The following is a 17,595-nucleotide window of genomic DNA, read 5'->3' as shown; positions in this document are numbered from 1 at the left end:
GTACGACTAAATCAAAAGAGCCATTCATTGGACAGTCCTGGCCTGGATAAATTTAGTGTGACGGCTTGTCTGGTTTACGCATGTTTGTACAGTTTCCAAATTGGGGAAATTCATTCTCGGCTGTGTAGAATTATTTTTTTTTTTTTTATAATGTTGACCCACACCACCGCAGCATGATAAACTTGTCTGTCATGCTCTGCAAAATGTATTAAATAGTCTGTGTCATTAGGAAACGCTGGGCTGGATATAACTGTTTCAATAATGCATCGATAAGGAATGCAAAGGCTTGCAACATAGCAGCCAAGTGCAATTATTTGTGGAAACTATTATAGCCGTGCAGGAAACTATACATAGTCGTACACACTGTGCATCATTCTGCACTCTGACACTTTTTTGAAATACTAGTACAGTATTTCTAGCAAAGACAAAATTTTTTTCGTTTTGTGGCTTTCATAATTTATCTGTCTGAATCAGTGCTATCTGACACTTCAGTGTAACGGCAGCTACCTCAACTGCCCTTCGGTCTGATGAGAGTTAGCGATAACTCCGCTGTTACAGTCACAACAACCTTATTTAATCCTGCAATGTAAAAACAAACTATGTGTTAAGAGGATGTTCATTTATGAACTATGCAAGACTTAGTAGCCAGTAGGCGTTTCCAGATAGGATTAGAAGTGCTGAAGTAATAATATATTCTAAAGTGTTTATATACACATCTTCAGTAGATTCATGCATCCCAGTGCAACATTAAGTATTTGTCATACTTTAAAATATATAGATATATCAGAATACAGAGCGAATGTAAAAAAATATGGTGTTTAGGATTTAGAAATTAAGATCTGGTTCATTTTATCATTTTATTTCAAAATTCAGTTTCAGTTGTAGTTCCTATTCCGTTATAGGCTTTAAATAGATTCATAACAGCCACAGCTTTTTTTTGTTGATACATTACTGTTGTATACATCATATGGCAGTTTGTTTACGAGACTTGTTTATTTTTTTCAAACTCATACTTTCTGTAAATTTATGTTCAATTAAAAAAAGAAACCACCCGACAACAAATGAATGATAGCAGAACCCCCAAAATGTCCCCATTAAAGTGACCTTTTCTGCACTTCTCCCTACTGTGACCCCAAAAAAGCATTCGTTTTGGGGCAAGATGTTCAGACCTCTTTACCTCAGCAAGTGTCAGCTAGTTAATGCATTTAAAACAGAAGACTTGTTTTGCTTCACTCCCTTATTTTCTCTCTCTGTTCTTGCAGGAGATTATCCCCTCATACCTTGCTACCAGCCCCATCCTGTCAGACGGAGCCGTGCTCATGGAAGCACAGATGAAGAAAAATTCAGTGGAGAGGCAGAGAAACTGTGCCCCCAGTGCATCTTCTCAATCACAGATCTCCGTTCACGCGTCCCAGACGGGAGTGGACTGCCAGCCAGTCATCGGCTCCGCAAAGAAAAGACGCAAGAAACGACGGAAGCCAAAGCTCGACAGCGTGAAGAGAGAGGACAGTGGAGATCACTGTAAAGATGAGGACATGTTTCCTATTGACATGAGCTCTGACGAGGAAGCTGAGCTGGCAGACAGTGTCAGGTAGGTTTGGGGGGGGCGGGGGAATGCAGGGTTAGTATATTCTTGGCATGTCAGTGGGTTAACATCTGCTGATATAGACTGTTGCATGCAGTGAATAATTCTGTCCAGCTTCTAGACAGTCACAGCCACAATGATTTAGTACTGGGGACCTAAGTATAGTGACTTGCTTGTCGATGGTCAGCCCAGGATCTCATGCCAGGCCTACAGTTTAGTAAACATTTGCTGTGGCATGTCATGTTAAAAGCATAGTAAATTATAGTAAAAACATGCTGGAACATGGTTAAAAAGCACGATCATTGTATGACATAAACATGTTTTGGGGGTTATTGTTGCATTGACTGTGTGCAAATCCCCAACAAATTGTACAAGTTTTGGCTTTTTCAGTACAAATGTGTGCTTGTAGATTGATAGAACTTGCAATTTTTATACCGTATTACAAAAATTAATAAAAGTTGTTTGAGTTCTGCATTAAGAATGTAGGCTGTTTGTGCCCTTGACATAGTGTTTGTGCTCATGCCCTTGCTTTCTAAGACTCTCCACAGTACAGTTTTCCAGTGACCTTGTGCTCTTAAATAACCGTGGTAGGAGGATGTTGTTTGTTTCTGTATATGTTTAGAAGCTCAGTTTATAAGAAAATATCTTGACGGGTTATCCTGAAAATCATGTGACAGAATACTGCACATTACTGCACCAGCATTATTTTTCACATTGTGCAAGTCAAGGGTTAGAAACAAGTTATATAACTTGCAGTGTTTTTTTGTGACTTTTTTTTTTTTTTTAAATAGCTCAGTAGCTTCCTATGTCAAGTAACGACAGTTATAACTTCTTACCTAAAGTTATCTGTGGTTCAAGGAATGGGACATGGGGCGGTTATAGGGAGGTCATAAAACACTGTTGACCTTTCACCTTTCCTCAGGAGTGGTTCCAAGCACAATGTAAGCAAGGGTGTATAAGTGTAACTGCTACATAGAGACTGCAGGGGTTGACATGCACAGTACATGATTGCTTTATACATGTTCCGAAAATAAGGTACAGAAATGTCAACAAAGCACTTGTTGTTTTTTTTTTAATGTGATGTGGCGGGGTCAATGTGTAGTATGTGATGAATGTGGCAAGGGTTAATTTGATGATGCTTAATTTGGCCCAGGGGTTCCCCTGTGCTCTGCTGGATGCAAGAGGGAGCGGAGGGGAGGTGGAGGAGCATTCTCACACAGAAGAAAAGTGACAGGCATGCCCCAGGGTTCAAATAGGGAGATTGATCAGTGGTTGCCATTGCTCTGAACTTTCTTCATTGCTTTAAATTCATTTTTATGTATCATTTGCTACAGGGTGTCGGCACAGGATACCTACAGTGATGAAAAAACATCAAGAAGTAATTACACACAGAGTGCAGTGCACACTTGTTCAGATGGAGAATGGTCACCTATTCAAAGGTAAGTGTGAACATTGTTGCACTGGCATTTCAGCAGAAACGTGCAGCATGTTTTTGATAAACGCTGATTTTGTTCTTCACTGTGATCATGTTTTTCCTACACAGTTTAACGATACTTCTTGTCATCATTGTCACATCTGCAAAATTGTTACAGATATATTTTTATATCTTACAATTTTGTGGTAGTAGAAATGTTTTTTATTTTTCACATTATTTGTAGTGTTGGCACTGCACTGAAACCATAGCTGCTTTTAATAGTTTTTTTGATACCAGATAATGAACAAGTATTGTGGGAAATTATAAGTTTATGTAATAAATGTGGGAAATGTGGATTTCCCAATTACGCAATTTTTTTCAGCCAAAAAAAGAATTGAACAGGGCCCTGAGTTTTGCACAGCAAGCTTAACTGCTACTTTGCAAACCTGCTAGCAGAATATATCAGACCGCAGCTGCTTTATATAGTCTACAGGAAAGTTACAAGAATGTTGGCTCTGCATTTGCTGCAGACTGCTTCTTATAACGTTGCCAGCAACAGTGAAACTATTTTGCAAAGTCATGTAAAGTGATAGCGTTCAGCATAGATGTGACAGAAACAGCAACAAGACAGTGACTTTATAAAGCATAGATAGCCAGAGGCTGAAGGACGTCATACTGTTTGAGAAGTGTGAAGAGCGGTCTCTATTTGGCCAGTAAAACATTGCTCTTCCAATACTCACTGAATGATTTTAATTTGGGACAGGCCTAACCTCTCCTAGAGAGGCTACGCTGTACAATATGATTTAATAAAACAAATACCACCAGTAACACTAACCAAACAAAGATTTATTTGACATGTAACTTTTCTCTTTTAATGTTCTGTAAAATGTAGCAAGACCATAGCGTGCAAAGGTCCATCCCGTGCTTTACATATCCCTGGCAGTGGAGGCTTGTCTGTCTCTTGCCCTCAGCAATCTTCTCTCTTCCAGTCTTCAGACAGGTATAGGACTGATAAATACATTTGTCCCACACTGTGACCCCCCCCCCCCCCCCCCCCAAATAATACAGTTACTGCCTAGTAACAATTGTAAGGTAGAACAAAGAAGGGGCAAACAATGCGCTGACCCGGTGTGGTTCTGTGGTTTCATTGCCTGACTTTACTGTGTGATTTTGTGCACATTTTATTAATGATTGGCTGCTTTTTGATATATGATGCCGATGAAGGGTTAGGGTTAGAATCATTGCAGTGGGTGTGAAATACACAACAGGCTGCTGAACTTTCTGAAAGTTGCAAATGCTGAAAACAACATGTGGTCCTTAACCTCTTGTGTGTGTGTGTGTGTGTGTGTGTGTGTGTGTGTGTGTGTGTGTGTGTGTGTGTGTGTGTGTGTGTGTGTGTGTGTGTGTGTGTGTGTGTGTGTGTGTGTGTGTGTGTGTGTGTGTGTGTGTGTGTGTGTGTGTGTGTGTGTGTGTGTGTGTGTGTGGTGTTTTACCACAAACGTTCCACAAAACAAATGGCAAAATCTTAATTCCTAAAAAGCCTACTTCAAATGTTAATTAAAAGGTACTTGTAAATCTTGTACATACTTGTTTTGAAAGATTAAAGTTATTTTTCCTTTGGGAGGATTTCATTTATTTTTCTTCTTTTTAACAGATCACTTAAGAAGATAGAGTATAGTCTTTTAAGGCTACAATAACTATAGATTAATGATCCTATCTGTCGTTTGTTGCTGGTTGACATGCTGGTATGGGCTTGAAAACCTTTATGTTGGAAGATGATTAAATTGTTCCATTCTAACTAAGCTTTTCCTTGTTTGATTTATAGCCCTGGTGGATCCCGCCCTTCAACCCCCAAAAGTGACTCGGAGCTGGTCAAGCCTTCAGACAAAGTGAAGCAGAACAACCCAGAGATGTTGTGGTCCTGGGGAGAGCTACCTTATGCTGCAAAGGTATGCTTCCCAGTCTTGGTCATCGTTGTCTCATTTTCTAACAAACAGGGTTGAGAATTTTCAGTTTTTTTTTTTTTCTGATTTCTGTAAGATATGTCAATAGAAGTATTATGAGCATCAATATCATCCTTGCATATGATGGTAGAGTAGGTTTGGTTGATTACAGAGGCAAGACGGGGTAGTTAGGGAGTGGAAATCGCAGCATTGTTTTTGATTGATGTGGAGATTTCAGACGATGTTCAATGAAATACCGAATATGTAAAGGAACAAGACTAGGTGTATTAATTTCTACAAATCTGCAAACAGAAAGATTTTAAGCAGTCCAGCTACCTATGTTTTTATATATATATATATATATATATATAAACCGCATATGTCAGTATCAAAAATGTATATACATATATTAGTTGTCTCTTTGTTTTGTTTTAAGCCTTCGTTCACACAGAAATCAGAGCTGTCCACTGTGGTAAACATACAAGTTTCAACAAGCACTCACTTTCGGGTGATTTCCAGAGATTCTACCTCAGAGGCCCAACTGAGTGTTTCACCCTCCCCTCCACTCTTTGAACCAGTGGCTTCAGAGAGTGAACCCCAGGCTGATACAGGCTTTAACGTCAGGCCTGATTTTGAGATGCTAGGAGCAACTGCACCGTTATTATCAGAGAATGGAGATCAATGCCAGGCTGAGTTACGGCCCGTCAGTAAAACAGATTCCCCTTCTAAAAAGAAAGGTACCACATATTCTGTACTCTTTTTATTAATGGTACATCACACCGATGAGGTGTGGTAATACACACATGCAAAGGACAATATTTTTAATCTTATTTAAACTATTGTATTATAGATATACTTATATATTTTTTATACTGTGCAAAAAGGGAAAAGGTTAAATCTATTGGCGCCCCCATGTGGGTAGTTAGAGGTACTTCAGTAATTTTTTTTACCATTTGTAGATAATAGGATTTGCATATTTTTAATTGAAATAACATTTCAACAATTTTAAGAGTAAGATTTAAGGTAATGTTTTGTGAATAGTGTCTTGCATGATATTGCTGTCTTTCCATGAGCGGAAGGTGTGTCGTATGACTTAGGTTCTGTTTGAAATATTAGATTTTTCACATTATTATTAGAAAAAATATTAGTTCTACAATGTATAATTTTGAAGCAGCTGAAATAATATTCAAACTTAAATTATTATTATTATTATTATTATTATTATTATTATATTATTATTATTATTATTATTATTATTATACAGTACTTTATATAGTTAAACATTGGGAATTCAATATTATCAATTTTACACAGTAATAATTAGATTTCCAAATGGATCTATTTTACAAACAGCATTATAGTTTTATACGTAGAAGGCTGCAATTGAATACTGTGTTGTTCCTGTCATAGATAAGAGAAGTCGACATCTAGGAGCTCATGGTGTTTATTTGGATGACATCACCGAGTTGGAACCTGAAGTTGCAGCTTTGTATTTTCCAAAAAGGTAGCTTCTTAATGCAAAGTGCGTAAAAAATATTTAAACTATTAAAAGAGATCTGAGATACATTTAGGACCCACAAAACAATTTCCATTTTAAATGGTGGGTTTTGTAACAGTACAAGCAAATCATACTAAAAATGATGCTTCAAAGCATTTGCTGATACTGTATGACAGCTCTCTTTTTTTTTTAAACCAGCAATCCTGGTAAGGGCGGTCCCGACAGTGAAACCAGGTCAGCAAACCAGTCCCCCCAGTCTGTCAGCTCTGGAATGGACAGCGGGGTCGACAGCTTCTCAGACCAAATTGGAGATCTACCGTCCATTGCCATTTCCCTGTGCGGTGGTCTAATGGACAACAAGGAGATAACGAGAGGTATAGCAAAAGAAAAGTGTATGCTGATTAAACAAAGCACAAGAAGTTAATGTCTTATTGCCCCCCTGTGGTAAATTGGAGGTACTGCTCCAGCTAAATGTTCCTGAAATGTGTTTTCCATTCAATTTGTATACTGTTTTATTTATTTATTTTTTTACAGAACTGTTTCAAGAAAAATCTGTTTCGTATCAGCATTTTGTTGAGAACCCATCAATCATTGATGACCCGAATCTTGTGGTGAAAATTGGAAGCAAGTAAGTTATGTGGAATATTACTACATGATAGTGCAGGGGTGGTCAATTCCGGTCCTGGAGGGCCAGTGTCCATCCTGGCTTTTGTTCCAACTTTGCTTGAAATTACTTAATTGGACCAATTATTACCAGTTATTGGTCTAATTAAGTAATTTAGAGTACAGTTGGAACAAAAGCCAGGAGGGACACCGGCCCTTAGGGACCTGAATTGCCCACCCCTGTGATAGTGTATGCCTCATTTTAATGTAAAATCCTGCTCACTGGGATATACCCCTTCATCTTGCCCTGCAGGGAAGCTCAGTGTACTTCTGACCAATATTCTGATAAGATTAGCATGATATATTATTTTTGACCTGTGCTGGTTTTAAGCTGGTTGGTTGTTGTGAAGGCTTTCAGCTTGCTATGCTTCAGGAGATGACGGTGCCCTTTCAAAGGCTGGTAATGCTGCACACAAAAGCAGTACATTTAATTTATATGTTATAAACCCAGGCTGTCATAATGCCTAGTCCCTGGAATATATATCTCATCAGTATTAAAAACTGTATCTTTCTTATGTTTTAGGTATTATAACTGGGCAACTGCTGCACCTCTGATGGTAGCCATGCAGGTATTCCAGAAACCTCTTCCAAAGGTGAGTCAAAATGAAATGTTACCCCAGCAGCAGTGCTCAATAACAACAACATCTCTACTTTTATCAGCTCGCCCTCAAGTAACTGGTGCAAATGCATCCTGTGTACTCTTCTGGTTGATAGAGCTTGCTCACTGTCTGCATTCAGTGTTTGGATTGTTGTGCATTTTGTTTGTCACTTCTGGTGTCCTCTGCAGTCTCTGTCTTCCCTTTCTTGTTGAACGATCAATAATTGCTATTCCTTTAAGACGTGTAACTCTTAGTTTCCTTTTTGTAGTAGGCATCCCGCTACCTCTCCCATTTCAGACGCAGATATTTTTTGCTTCTGCTCATTTTGCTACTGCTGTATACCACACATGCTGCACAGTTAAATGACACAACAAGGGTCAACTTGTTTGCATAACTGTACATTATGACATGTCCACTTTATATTGTACTGATAAAGTGCCTACATTCTGTAAATGTACAGATGCTCTGTTTTGGCATGCATTTAGCAAGATTGTTTCAGCATTTGCACTTTTTGCCTTAAACGTGTTCCTTATGAAGTAAACCACAACTTGGGAACCAATCACAGTATACCACTATTTTGCACTTTTTTGGATGTTATTCTTGCATTCCTTAATAAAGTAGACCCATAATGTTATAATATTTGAAGCTTTTTTTGTTACATTTACTAAACCAGTTTGATGGTCACACATATCTGTTTTGTTGCAAAATGTTGTGAACTGTGCTTATTAATGCAAGTAAACTTGTTTTTATCCCCTGTTTTTTTGTCTTCCTCTATTTTTAAATATGTGTGCTAAGTATTCATGCTTAAGTTATGTTTTGTGTGCTTTGGGTGGGTTCTCATATTGTTTGTCGAAGATCTTTGGCTCATCCCCCGTATGTTGTCATTTTATTATACTTTCTTTTTTTTTTCAAATTATTTGTTAGTTGTTGCAGCCTGCAGTTACTTTTGCATGTTTTGGGTTCTGTTAGTTATTTTGTGCATTTACCCCAGGCCACTGTGGAGAACATTATGAAGGAGAAGATGCCCAAGAAAGGGGGCAGGTGGTGGTTTTCGTGGCGTAGGAGAAACAGCAATGTCAAAGAGGTAGGAACTTCTCTTTAGTCAAGAACATTGTCAGCTCAAAAAAGTAGGTGCCCTTCCCGTGACTAGGTTTTGGAAACGAATAGGGCACCGAACCAATGTTTAAATTGCTCTATTTTCTTTTATTAAAATAGCTCAAAACACCTGAACTGTTTCCCACTGTAGTATGACAAGATTGGTTTCTTAACCCATTAGGTGCCCTTGTTCTCATTTGAGGATTGGCTACTTTGTAATTTGTTGGAGCATTTCTAACTGCCATCTGCCTGTTCTTTTTAACTCTGTTATGATAACTTACTCCATATTTTGTTAACTGCAAAAGTTAAGTCTAAATGTAATGTAACAAATTACATAAATACAGCTTGTGCTGTGATTTGTTTCAAAGAGAGATTAATTCGGTACTTAATGGGTTAATGAAGAGCATATTCTGTTTTGTGAGTTTAAAGAAAAAGAAAAAGCAGGGAACCTATACAGGCCTCTGCTTGCAAACGCAAATCTAAGAGAAGGCACGAAAGATGTCACTTGCTAGAAATAAAGAATATACATATATTTTAGAAATAAAGGACATACTATGGAATATTTCCTAAAAGACCGCCTTGTGTGTTTAGTTGTTGTTAAAGTGCAGTTTTGTTTCTTACCTCCATAATCTTTCTCGTCAATTTAAGTCACTCCAGTGTCAATAATCTTTGTGTTGTCATGAGTGTAGTAGTTGGTTTAAAATCCTTATAGTCTAATAAATTTGATCATCTGACCCCACCCACCACAAAGTAATACTCAACTACTGCCCTCCTGCTGTGCTTGTATTTAGAGTAAAACCAAAGTACCAATTCAAACATTTTGTTTTGATAGGAATCCACATCAGAACCAGGAGGCAGTATGTCAGGATCTATAGGAGGAGAGGAGTCTGGGCAAATGAGTTCTTCAGACAGGTACTGCAGGGGTAGGACCTCTAACAAGGAACACACAAGACAACAAGTACCGTGATTTACCAATTGTATATACCTTTGCTCTTTATATCGGCTAAGTCTTCCGACTGCTTTTCTTTGAATTGCTTTTAAAACATGTCAGCAGAAATCGGAATATAACTAATTTCAACTGAACCCAGGAGGAATGACATTGGCTCAACCTGCAGAATACCAAATCAAATGAATGAGTGCGTAAGGGAATGACTAAGTGGCTGGATGAATTAGTAAATAAATGAATGAGCAAAAAGCCACCCGCTTTGATGAATGAATAAGGAGCAATTAGGGACAGCTTTACACACGTGCAGTCTTAAATGTCATCCCAGGAGAGGTTACTGTGATTAATCAATACAGATCGACCTGTCTGACTGCTCAGAACTCATTTATTTTACATGGGACTGAGAAATGTAGACGCTGTGTCTGGGCCTTACGCGGTTTTGTTCTATTTGTTATTTTAGGCTGAAAGATGAGTCGTCTTCTAGCGATGAAGGCACCTGTGCCTCCAAGCTGAGTTCAAGCACCTTACAGCAGGAAGCCCTCTCGTTCTCCTCTTCAAGTGTTTTATACAAGAAAACTCTCCGACTCACCTCCGACCAGCTGGTGAGTTTCCATCAGAACCAACTATGAATGGTGCAAGTCGTTTTTTTGGGATTGACATTTGGGGACGACTGATCTGCTTCAATAACAAAAAGCAGGCTTTCATATTGGCGAGTGAGCACTGAAAAATGATGGAATTCAGTGTCAAGCTTTGGTGCCATCACCCCAAATTCTTTATTTTCACACATACTCTGCACACGCTCTTTAGAAAGATGTATTACCACAGCAAAAAGCTCGGAAATGGCCCTTCTGAAATGATGTAAATATAAAACATATTCAAATAAATAAAGAGATCAAATAACAGGTTATTGCTCAGACTAGTTACCTTAAATACTGGTTCAAGGGGTTTGGTACTTTGACATACAGTACCATTTCTTACAGACAAAATCCCTTTAGCCTTAACTGAATTTTATTTCAAATTCATTGGTAAAGTTCTAGACTAGGGGACTTAGAATATTCAGATCAAGTGTGTATGAAGGAGGCATATAGAACTAATAAAACCTTTATTAATTAACAGGGAAGCCTCCAGCTGAAGAATGGCCCCAACGACGTGGTGTTTAGTGTTACAACACAGTACCAGGGCACATGTCGCTGCGAAGGGACCATCTACCTGTGGAACTGGGATGATAAAATTGTCATCTCGGATATTGATGGAACCATTACCAGGTATGTACTCATTGAACGTTTGTGACTTCAGTATGTGAATTTCAGTTAAAAAAATAGCAAAGCTTTTGCATCACATGTTGCCAGAAAACAACCCATACAAGTAACTACAGAGCTCTTTACCAAACCGTAAATGTGACAATGTATGAAGAAGAAAATACGTTTATTACAAGACCATGGAGATAGAAAACAGAATGCCTTTTTTCTAAATTCCATACCAACCTAGTAACTGAAAAATCTTAGACCAGTCTGAGAGCTATGATTATAAGTACTACTAGAACTAGTTAACAAGTGTTGTTTTTTGTGTGAAATGTATAAGTAAACATGCCAGTAATTGATCCAGCTCAAATACCTCCTTATAATTATGTACCTTTTGATATGTTAATTTTGTTTTTCATAAAAATATATTTATATTTAAAATCTAGTTTTAATAAGAAAATATATTCGTTTGATGTTAACCTTTCATTTCATGACTTTATATGGTTCAGTGACCCTTCCTTTTCCATACCTCAGGTCTGACACACTGGGTCACATTCTGCCTACCCTTGGCAAGGACTGGACTCATCAGGGCATTGCTCGACTTTATCACAAAGTTAGCCAGTAAGTTTAAGTAGTACAGCAATATTTAATTTGACACCTCAAAGATGATCTACATATTTAACAAAACACAGGCCTATAAACATGTTTTGCTCTGTTTTCTCTATAATATAATATAATGCGTTTTGTCTTTTTTTTTTTTTTTTTTTCAAGGAATGGCTACAAGTTCCTGTACTGCTCAGCCCGTGCTATTGGAATGGCAGACATGACAAGAGGGTATCTACACTGGGTTAATGAAAGGGGGACCATGCTACCTCAGGGGCCTGTACTGCTGAGCCCAAGCAGCTTGTTCTCAGCATTGCACAGGTAAGCATTTGTCCTTAATTATAATGTAAAACTCTTAAACAAGTGCGTTGATTATCTCCCATGGGAATGGCGAGTTCTTTCTCCTGTCGGTCACCCAGCTGACAATTAGGTGATTTGAGACCTGCCTTAGAAATGCTGAATCTGGTGAAACTCCAGGAATGGGGTCATTTTAAAGACAGACACCTTGGCCACTATATAATTTGTCAGCAGAGGTGCTTAATTGCAGCTTTTCAGTCTTAATAATACTTAATATTCTGTTGCCACAGGAATGCTCACTTCTCCAACGTTGTTGAACAACATATCTTTAGAAGTGAACATGTTTGAAAAGATTAAAAATAACAAAATTAAATTGATAGATCTTAACCTTAATAATGCATTGTCTTGTGAAAGCCAGCTTTTGGTGTTCATGAGAGTAAAGAGATACAAAATGCACAGAGCAAGTAAATAAAGCAGATTCTGTGTATTGTCAGGATATATACCGTTATATAAATGGGAAGCCTCATTCATGGAGATTGACAGCCAAAGAACGAACTAATAGTTACTGCTACAACTGATTAACACCAGCTTTAGGAGTCACCAGCAAATACAAGATTAATCTTTTCAAAATATAGTTTTTTCACATTTACTTTACCCTAAATTGGAATAAGATACAGTATCTTCAATTACAGAAGGACAATGGTCTTTCCTTTCAAAATGACATTGGGCTTTTTGAGCTTACTGAAATGATTCACACGACAGCTTGTTTAGGCTGATTGTGCTCCATTATAGATAACATTGAAAGATGGAAATGGGGATTCTGGGTGTCTTGGGAAAGGCAGATGAGCTTGCATTAGGCTCCACGAATTGAGAGTAGATCATTTGCTTAACCAAACAGGGGTCATTCCAGCTCAAGTGGACCACATTATAGGGAGGTGTCCTTTATCTGTGGTAATGATACATAGCAGGAGAAAATTTGAATACAAATAAAGAGCTGCGCTTCTCATGCCCCAAATTGTGAGGGTGGTGAGACAGAGGGTGACTTAGACAATTAAAAGCTTCTTTCAAAAGCTTTCCAAATAAAATATAATAAAGTTTTGTAAGTTGTTGACGTAAGTGGTCCCTGGAGTGAGTCATAGAGATTGGTCAGTACTGTGGGAGGGATAGACCAGGCATGAATGTAAGTGCTCACATACAGTACTGTTGCAAAAGAGCGAAGAAAGCATGTCCTTAAAAATGTTTATCAAAGTACATTTGTATGGTCATGTTTGGAGTTCACTTGCTTTTTCCATGCACATAAAATGCATTTGCTGTTCTTTACAGTGGTTGACATTACTTTTATGTGCTCTACATTGTTAACCACTGTAAACTTTTTTTTAATAAAAGACAGCTTGACTTTGTCATGTAGCTTTTCTGAAGTCCGTATTTCCATTAATGTACACTGTTAACAACACAGAATGCCTTTTGAAACCATGTAATCTAAGGTAAGGATTTAAGCTAGTTCAATCACCCTATCCTCCAGTCCTATAGGTCTGTATTTGCACTGCTGTTGCCTAAGTAAATTGTGTGTGTTCCTTTGTTTCACACACAGGGGGAATCTTTTAAAATCTCAGATAAAGTGTTGCAAGTCTAGTGAATGATGTATTGAAATAAAACTCTGTCATCTTCATGGTCCCTGTGAGGAGTGGTTGTTATCAATAGAGTGATAAACATGTTTAGGTTCTAAATAAAATGAATTGTTTTTGTCTTATTTCCTGCAAGTTTATCTCGGGAGATGTAGGCATGTGAGAACAGGGAAAGGGAACTTTACAGTATGCTTTTAGTTCAGATGTCTTTTGGTATGATTTCTCTTCACTTTTGTAGCATTCATTTTCTCATTTTCTCTTCAGTTGCTTATAAGAAAAAGTAGACCCTTCTCCTGTTTGTGTGATGTAGCTGGATGTATTCACGTCATGGCGCTGGTTTATCAGTAGCTCTGTACTGAACGTCTATCTGTATGATTATACAACTGGCCTTATCTTGCTGCTTTATTTAGTTTCTAATGTGATTCTGTTAGATTTGATTGTGCCCCCAGTGAATCGCATTACCTCATACGTAAGCTTTTTGTGGCTGTTTTTTTTTTACCATGTTCTCTTTATTTTTCAGGGAAGTGATAGAAAAGAAACCAGAGAAGTTTAAGATTCAGTGTCTGACAGACATCAAGAATCTCTTTCATCCAAACATTGAGCCTTTTTATGCTGCTTTTGGAAACAGACCTACAGTAAGTAATAGTTACCTTTATCAAGTAAATGTAATCATTGCTGAATTACAATCCACTATCAACATTTATCACAGAATAATAATTGATTCACAATATTGTCTAAAAGGTGATACTAACTTTTTAGTATTCAGTCCATTCCAATCCAGGCCCTTGTTCCAATCAAACTTACTTTGACCCCTAGATTCAATTAAATAAAGACCTGGTTGGAATACTGGTCTGGACTACTCCTTTCAGAAATGTAAGACATGGTTGGAACAAGGACTGGAGAGGATTGAGGAGCTAAAAGTCTGACTTTCATCAGCACTGAGTTTGTATCGGAAAGGACAATATATGACATGAGAACTTATTTTAATAACACATTCCTTGTATATTAAAATGCCTCAAATTAAAACGGCAATTCAATATTATTGTTATAACAAACTGCCGCAGCAGATAATCTATATGAAACTGCTCTGTGTTGTTCAATTTTGTATTTACTGACATTTATTTACAAATTATAGTATATCTAAAATATTTACTAATTATGTTTGTGTGAGATGCAGTCTTCTTTATCCTGATACAGTGGTAAAGAACGTTTCAAGCTGATATCTGTTCCATGGCGGCTACACACATGTAGCTTGCATCTTACTCGGCACCCTATATTTTTTTTTAACATCTTCTTTTTTGTTGTTGTAATTTTTATTTTTTAGGATGTGCATTCATATAAGGAAGTAGGAGTTGGTTTGAACAGAATCTTTACAGTTAACCCAAAAGGAGAACTGATACAAGAACATGCAAAGACCAACATATCCTCGTAAGTGATTGCTTCTGTGGTTTACTGTGATGCTCTTAAAAATCTCCTCTTTAGTTTTACATTGGAGTCAAAATAGTTCCCCCTTACCTGGGCTGAATATTTGCAGTGACAGGTGAGATGTTGCATGAGAACCACTTATCTAATTGTGATAAAACTTCGTTAGGACATTATTTTGCATGCTATTGTCAAGATTTGGGGATAAATGTGGTGTCTGTATGTTTGTGTTACACTGCCGTGACAATGTAATTTTTCATGATGTTGCTCTCTAATTTTGTACAACTGATATTTTGCCCAACAACAATATTTTTATGACATCATACTTTAGTCTTATAGTTAATGTATTTTACAACTCTCCTGAAAACTGTCAATTCCGTTAAAGAAACCTTTGTTATTTTCAGTGCAGGGGTAAACAACCATGTTCGGGATTATTTCACTGATACAACGATAACCCAGGTACAGCACCGTCTTACACTGGTGTATTTTGTTTGCAGTTACGCGAGACTTGGAGAAATCGTGGATCACGTGTTCCCACTGCTGACACGAGGAGATTCTTCAGACTTCCCCTGTTCTGACACCTACAGTCAGTTCACCTACTGGAGAGAGCCACTGCCGTCTGTGGAAAATCCAGATGTCCGAGTAGAATCCAGTTAAATGTTAGAATCAGATGATTGCTTCTGTAATGGGCAGTGTTGTGTAATACACTACCGTTATGGATTCTGTCCCCTGTCGGTGAGATGAGATGAAGTTAAAAGCTCTAACGAATGCAGAGGATCCCGGCAATTTTACATTGTGGTTAAGACGCTTGCTTGCGGTGTGCGGGTTCGCCGGTTTGCCCCCAGCTACTGCCCTGTTGTACTTCAAAAGTGTATTTATTTATTTATATACCTAACTAACATTTGTGCATTTTAAACCTACTTGATGTGCATACTAAGTTTGTTAATTTTTTAATTTTTTTGTTAATTTTTTTTTTTTTTTTAACTGTAATTCTGATGTTATATGTTTTTAGAAGGGGGTTAGGCACATTTCAGCAAAGCAAAAGTCACCTTTGCTTAATACTGAAGCTTTTAATCTTCATTACCGCTTGCAAAAAAAAAAAATATATATATATCAGTAATGAAGAAAGGCTGTTACTCTTACAGCCAAATAAAGATACACCCTGGTGATAACCCTTTTATCATGAGACTATACATCACTGCAGTGTGCTACTCTTTATTTCTAATAAAATAAGAACCCCTCACCAGCACAGCAGGTTAAATACATCGGTGAGTGTATCACTAGCTTCTTCAGGGCAGAATAGGGGGACACTGACTTCCCCTGTGGATTGTAATTTAACCAACAACATGCAAATATGTGACCACCATTATTCCACAAGCTCTTTTCATCCTGGTACGTTTTAAAGCTTCAGTAACTATGCATGCTGATAGACATGTGCACTCAGTCTTGACTGAACTGAAAACTTAGTAGGCACTGTAAATGTTGATATGAAGTGACAAGCAAGGTAACCCAGGCAACAGATGAACTAGGAAGTTTACACCACTACTTGTTGATCAAAACATTGCAAAGGATTTTCTGCTTTGAATAATTGCATGTTTTGTTAAATTTTTAGACCACAGGTTAACTATTTGAGTTGGCACGTGTCACGTTTCAATACAGGTACTGTATGTCTGACAAGCTATCTTTCGGTTTAGTTTTGTGAAGTAACAAAACTAATGTATGGATCTGAGTTTATAGTAGATAACATCCCACTATACACAAAGTGGGTTTCAGTGAATTTAACTAAATACAATAATACATTATGTATGACAACCAATTACAGTGATGTATATGGTCATATAATTTGGCGTATAAACCAAGTCCCTGTTGGCATTTACTGTAAAGTCTGAAGCTAAATGTAAAGTGCGACCAGGGTGCGGTGTAAACTTCTATTCATATGGAGTATTAATTCTGTGAAATGCTACTATTTGGGAGGTTTACATGAGATGTGTTAATTAAAGTCACTGCTTGTAGACACGCAGTTAAAGAAAGGTACAGTTACTTTGTGTAAATAATATGTTAAAGTCTAGAGTTACTTTGAGAACCTGATACAAATGTATAGAAACATATAAACTTAATTATCCTTAATCTCAATATATTGTCCGAGTAATGGCTGGGAGTACCTAGAATGTGAAATGCCTATTCTTTCTGTGAAAGACAGTGTTATGATCTGCTTTTTATTGCTGTACTCATGGTTGTCATTTTTTTTTTTACTTACTTATGTATATATATCACAGAATCCAATTGTAACGAATGATTGCAGTGTAATGCCATTAATATATGGTTGTTATTGTAATAAAGGCTCAGAATAGTCAAACTGTGGTTTGTTTTGTCCATTGTAGCCCAAAGAATGAAAGGTGTGTGTGTGTGTCTGTGAGTTAGTTATATAGCTAAACAACAGCAGTGTTTGAGGTATTTTCATTATTATTTGAAGTACCAATAAAGACATGAACAGTTTTTTTGGGGTTTACTATCCTTGGCATTTTGGGATTGTTCATTTTAAAAAGCTATAGATAAAATAGTGCTGTTTCTTTATCTGTACACATGGCCTAATTGAAGCTATGTTGAACAGTCCACTAACTGTCATTCCGTTGCTAACAAATTCTGCTTTTTCTATTTTGATTTATC

At 37.4% G+C, this 17,595-nt stretch overlaps 1 protein-coding gene across 5 annotated transcripts in view; it reads left to right on the top strand.

The window, feature by feature from the left end:
• The window catches only part of LOC121317516 (phosphatidate phosphatase LPIN1-like), a 35,222-nt gene extending 17,938 nt beyond the window's left edge, over window positions 1–17,284 (top strand). For 3 of the 5 annotated variants that reach the window (XM_041253531.1, XM_041253535.1, XM_041253534.1), the window contains exons 4-21: window positions 1,263–1,591; window positions 2,920–3,024; window positions 3,892–3,999; window positions 4,825–4,948; window positions 5,379–5,679; window positions 6,353–6,446; window positions 6,639–6,814; window positions 6,975–7,068; window positions 7,627–7,696; window positions 8,694–8,786; window positions 9,630–9,709; window positions 10,201–10,342; window positions 10,857–11,005; window positions 11,516–11,602; window positions 11,753–11,905; window positions 14,027–14,141; window positions 14,831–14,934; window positions 15,426–17,284. In XM_041253531.1, the coding sequence (XP_041109465.1) occupies window positions 1,263–1,591; window positions 2,920–3,024; window positions 3,892–3,999; window positions 4,825–4,948; window positions 5,379–5,679; window positions 6,353–6,446; window positions 6,639–6,814; window positions 6,975–7,068; window positions 7,627–7,696; window positions 8,694–8,786; window positions 9,630–9,709; window positions 10,201–10,342; window positions 10,857–11,005; window positions 11,516–11,602; window positions 11,753–11,905; window positions 14,027–14,141; window positions 14,831–14,934; window positions 15,426–15,585 (2,484 nt within the window). In that variant the 3' untranslated portion in view covers window positions 15,586–17,284. The remainder of the gene's footprint in view (window positions 1–1,262; window positions 1,592–2,919; window positions 3,025–3,891; window positions 4,000–4,824; window positions 4,949–5,378; window positions 5,680–6,352; window positions 6,447–6,638; window positions 6,815–6,974; window positions 7,069–7,626; window positions 7,697–8,693; window positions 8,787–9,629; window positions 9,710–10,200; window positions 10,343–10,856; window positions 11,006–11,515; window positions 11,603–11,752; window positions 11,906–14,026; window positions 14,142–14,830; window positions 14,935–15,425) is intronic. The other 2 variants (XM_041253533.1, XM_041253536.1) reach the window with 2 other exon arrangements.
• The last annotated feature ends 311 nt before the right edge of the window (window positions 17,285–17,595 follow it).

This window comes from Polyodon spathula, chromosome 6 (genome assembly GCF_017654505.1).
Source record: "Polyodon spathula isolate WHYD16114869_AA chromosome 6, ASM1765450v1, whole genome shotgun sequence".
NCBI classification, from domain to species: domain Eukaryota; kingdom Metazoa; phylum Chordata; class Actinopteri; order Acipenseriformes; family Polyodontidae; genus Polyodon; species Polyodon spathula.
Note: the sequence above shows the minus strand (reverse complement) of the source record. Positions and strands in the feature narration are given on the sequence as shown.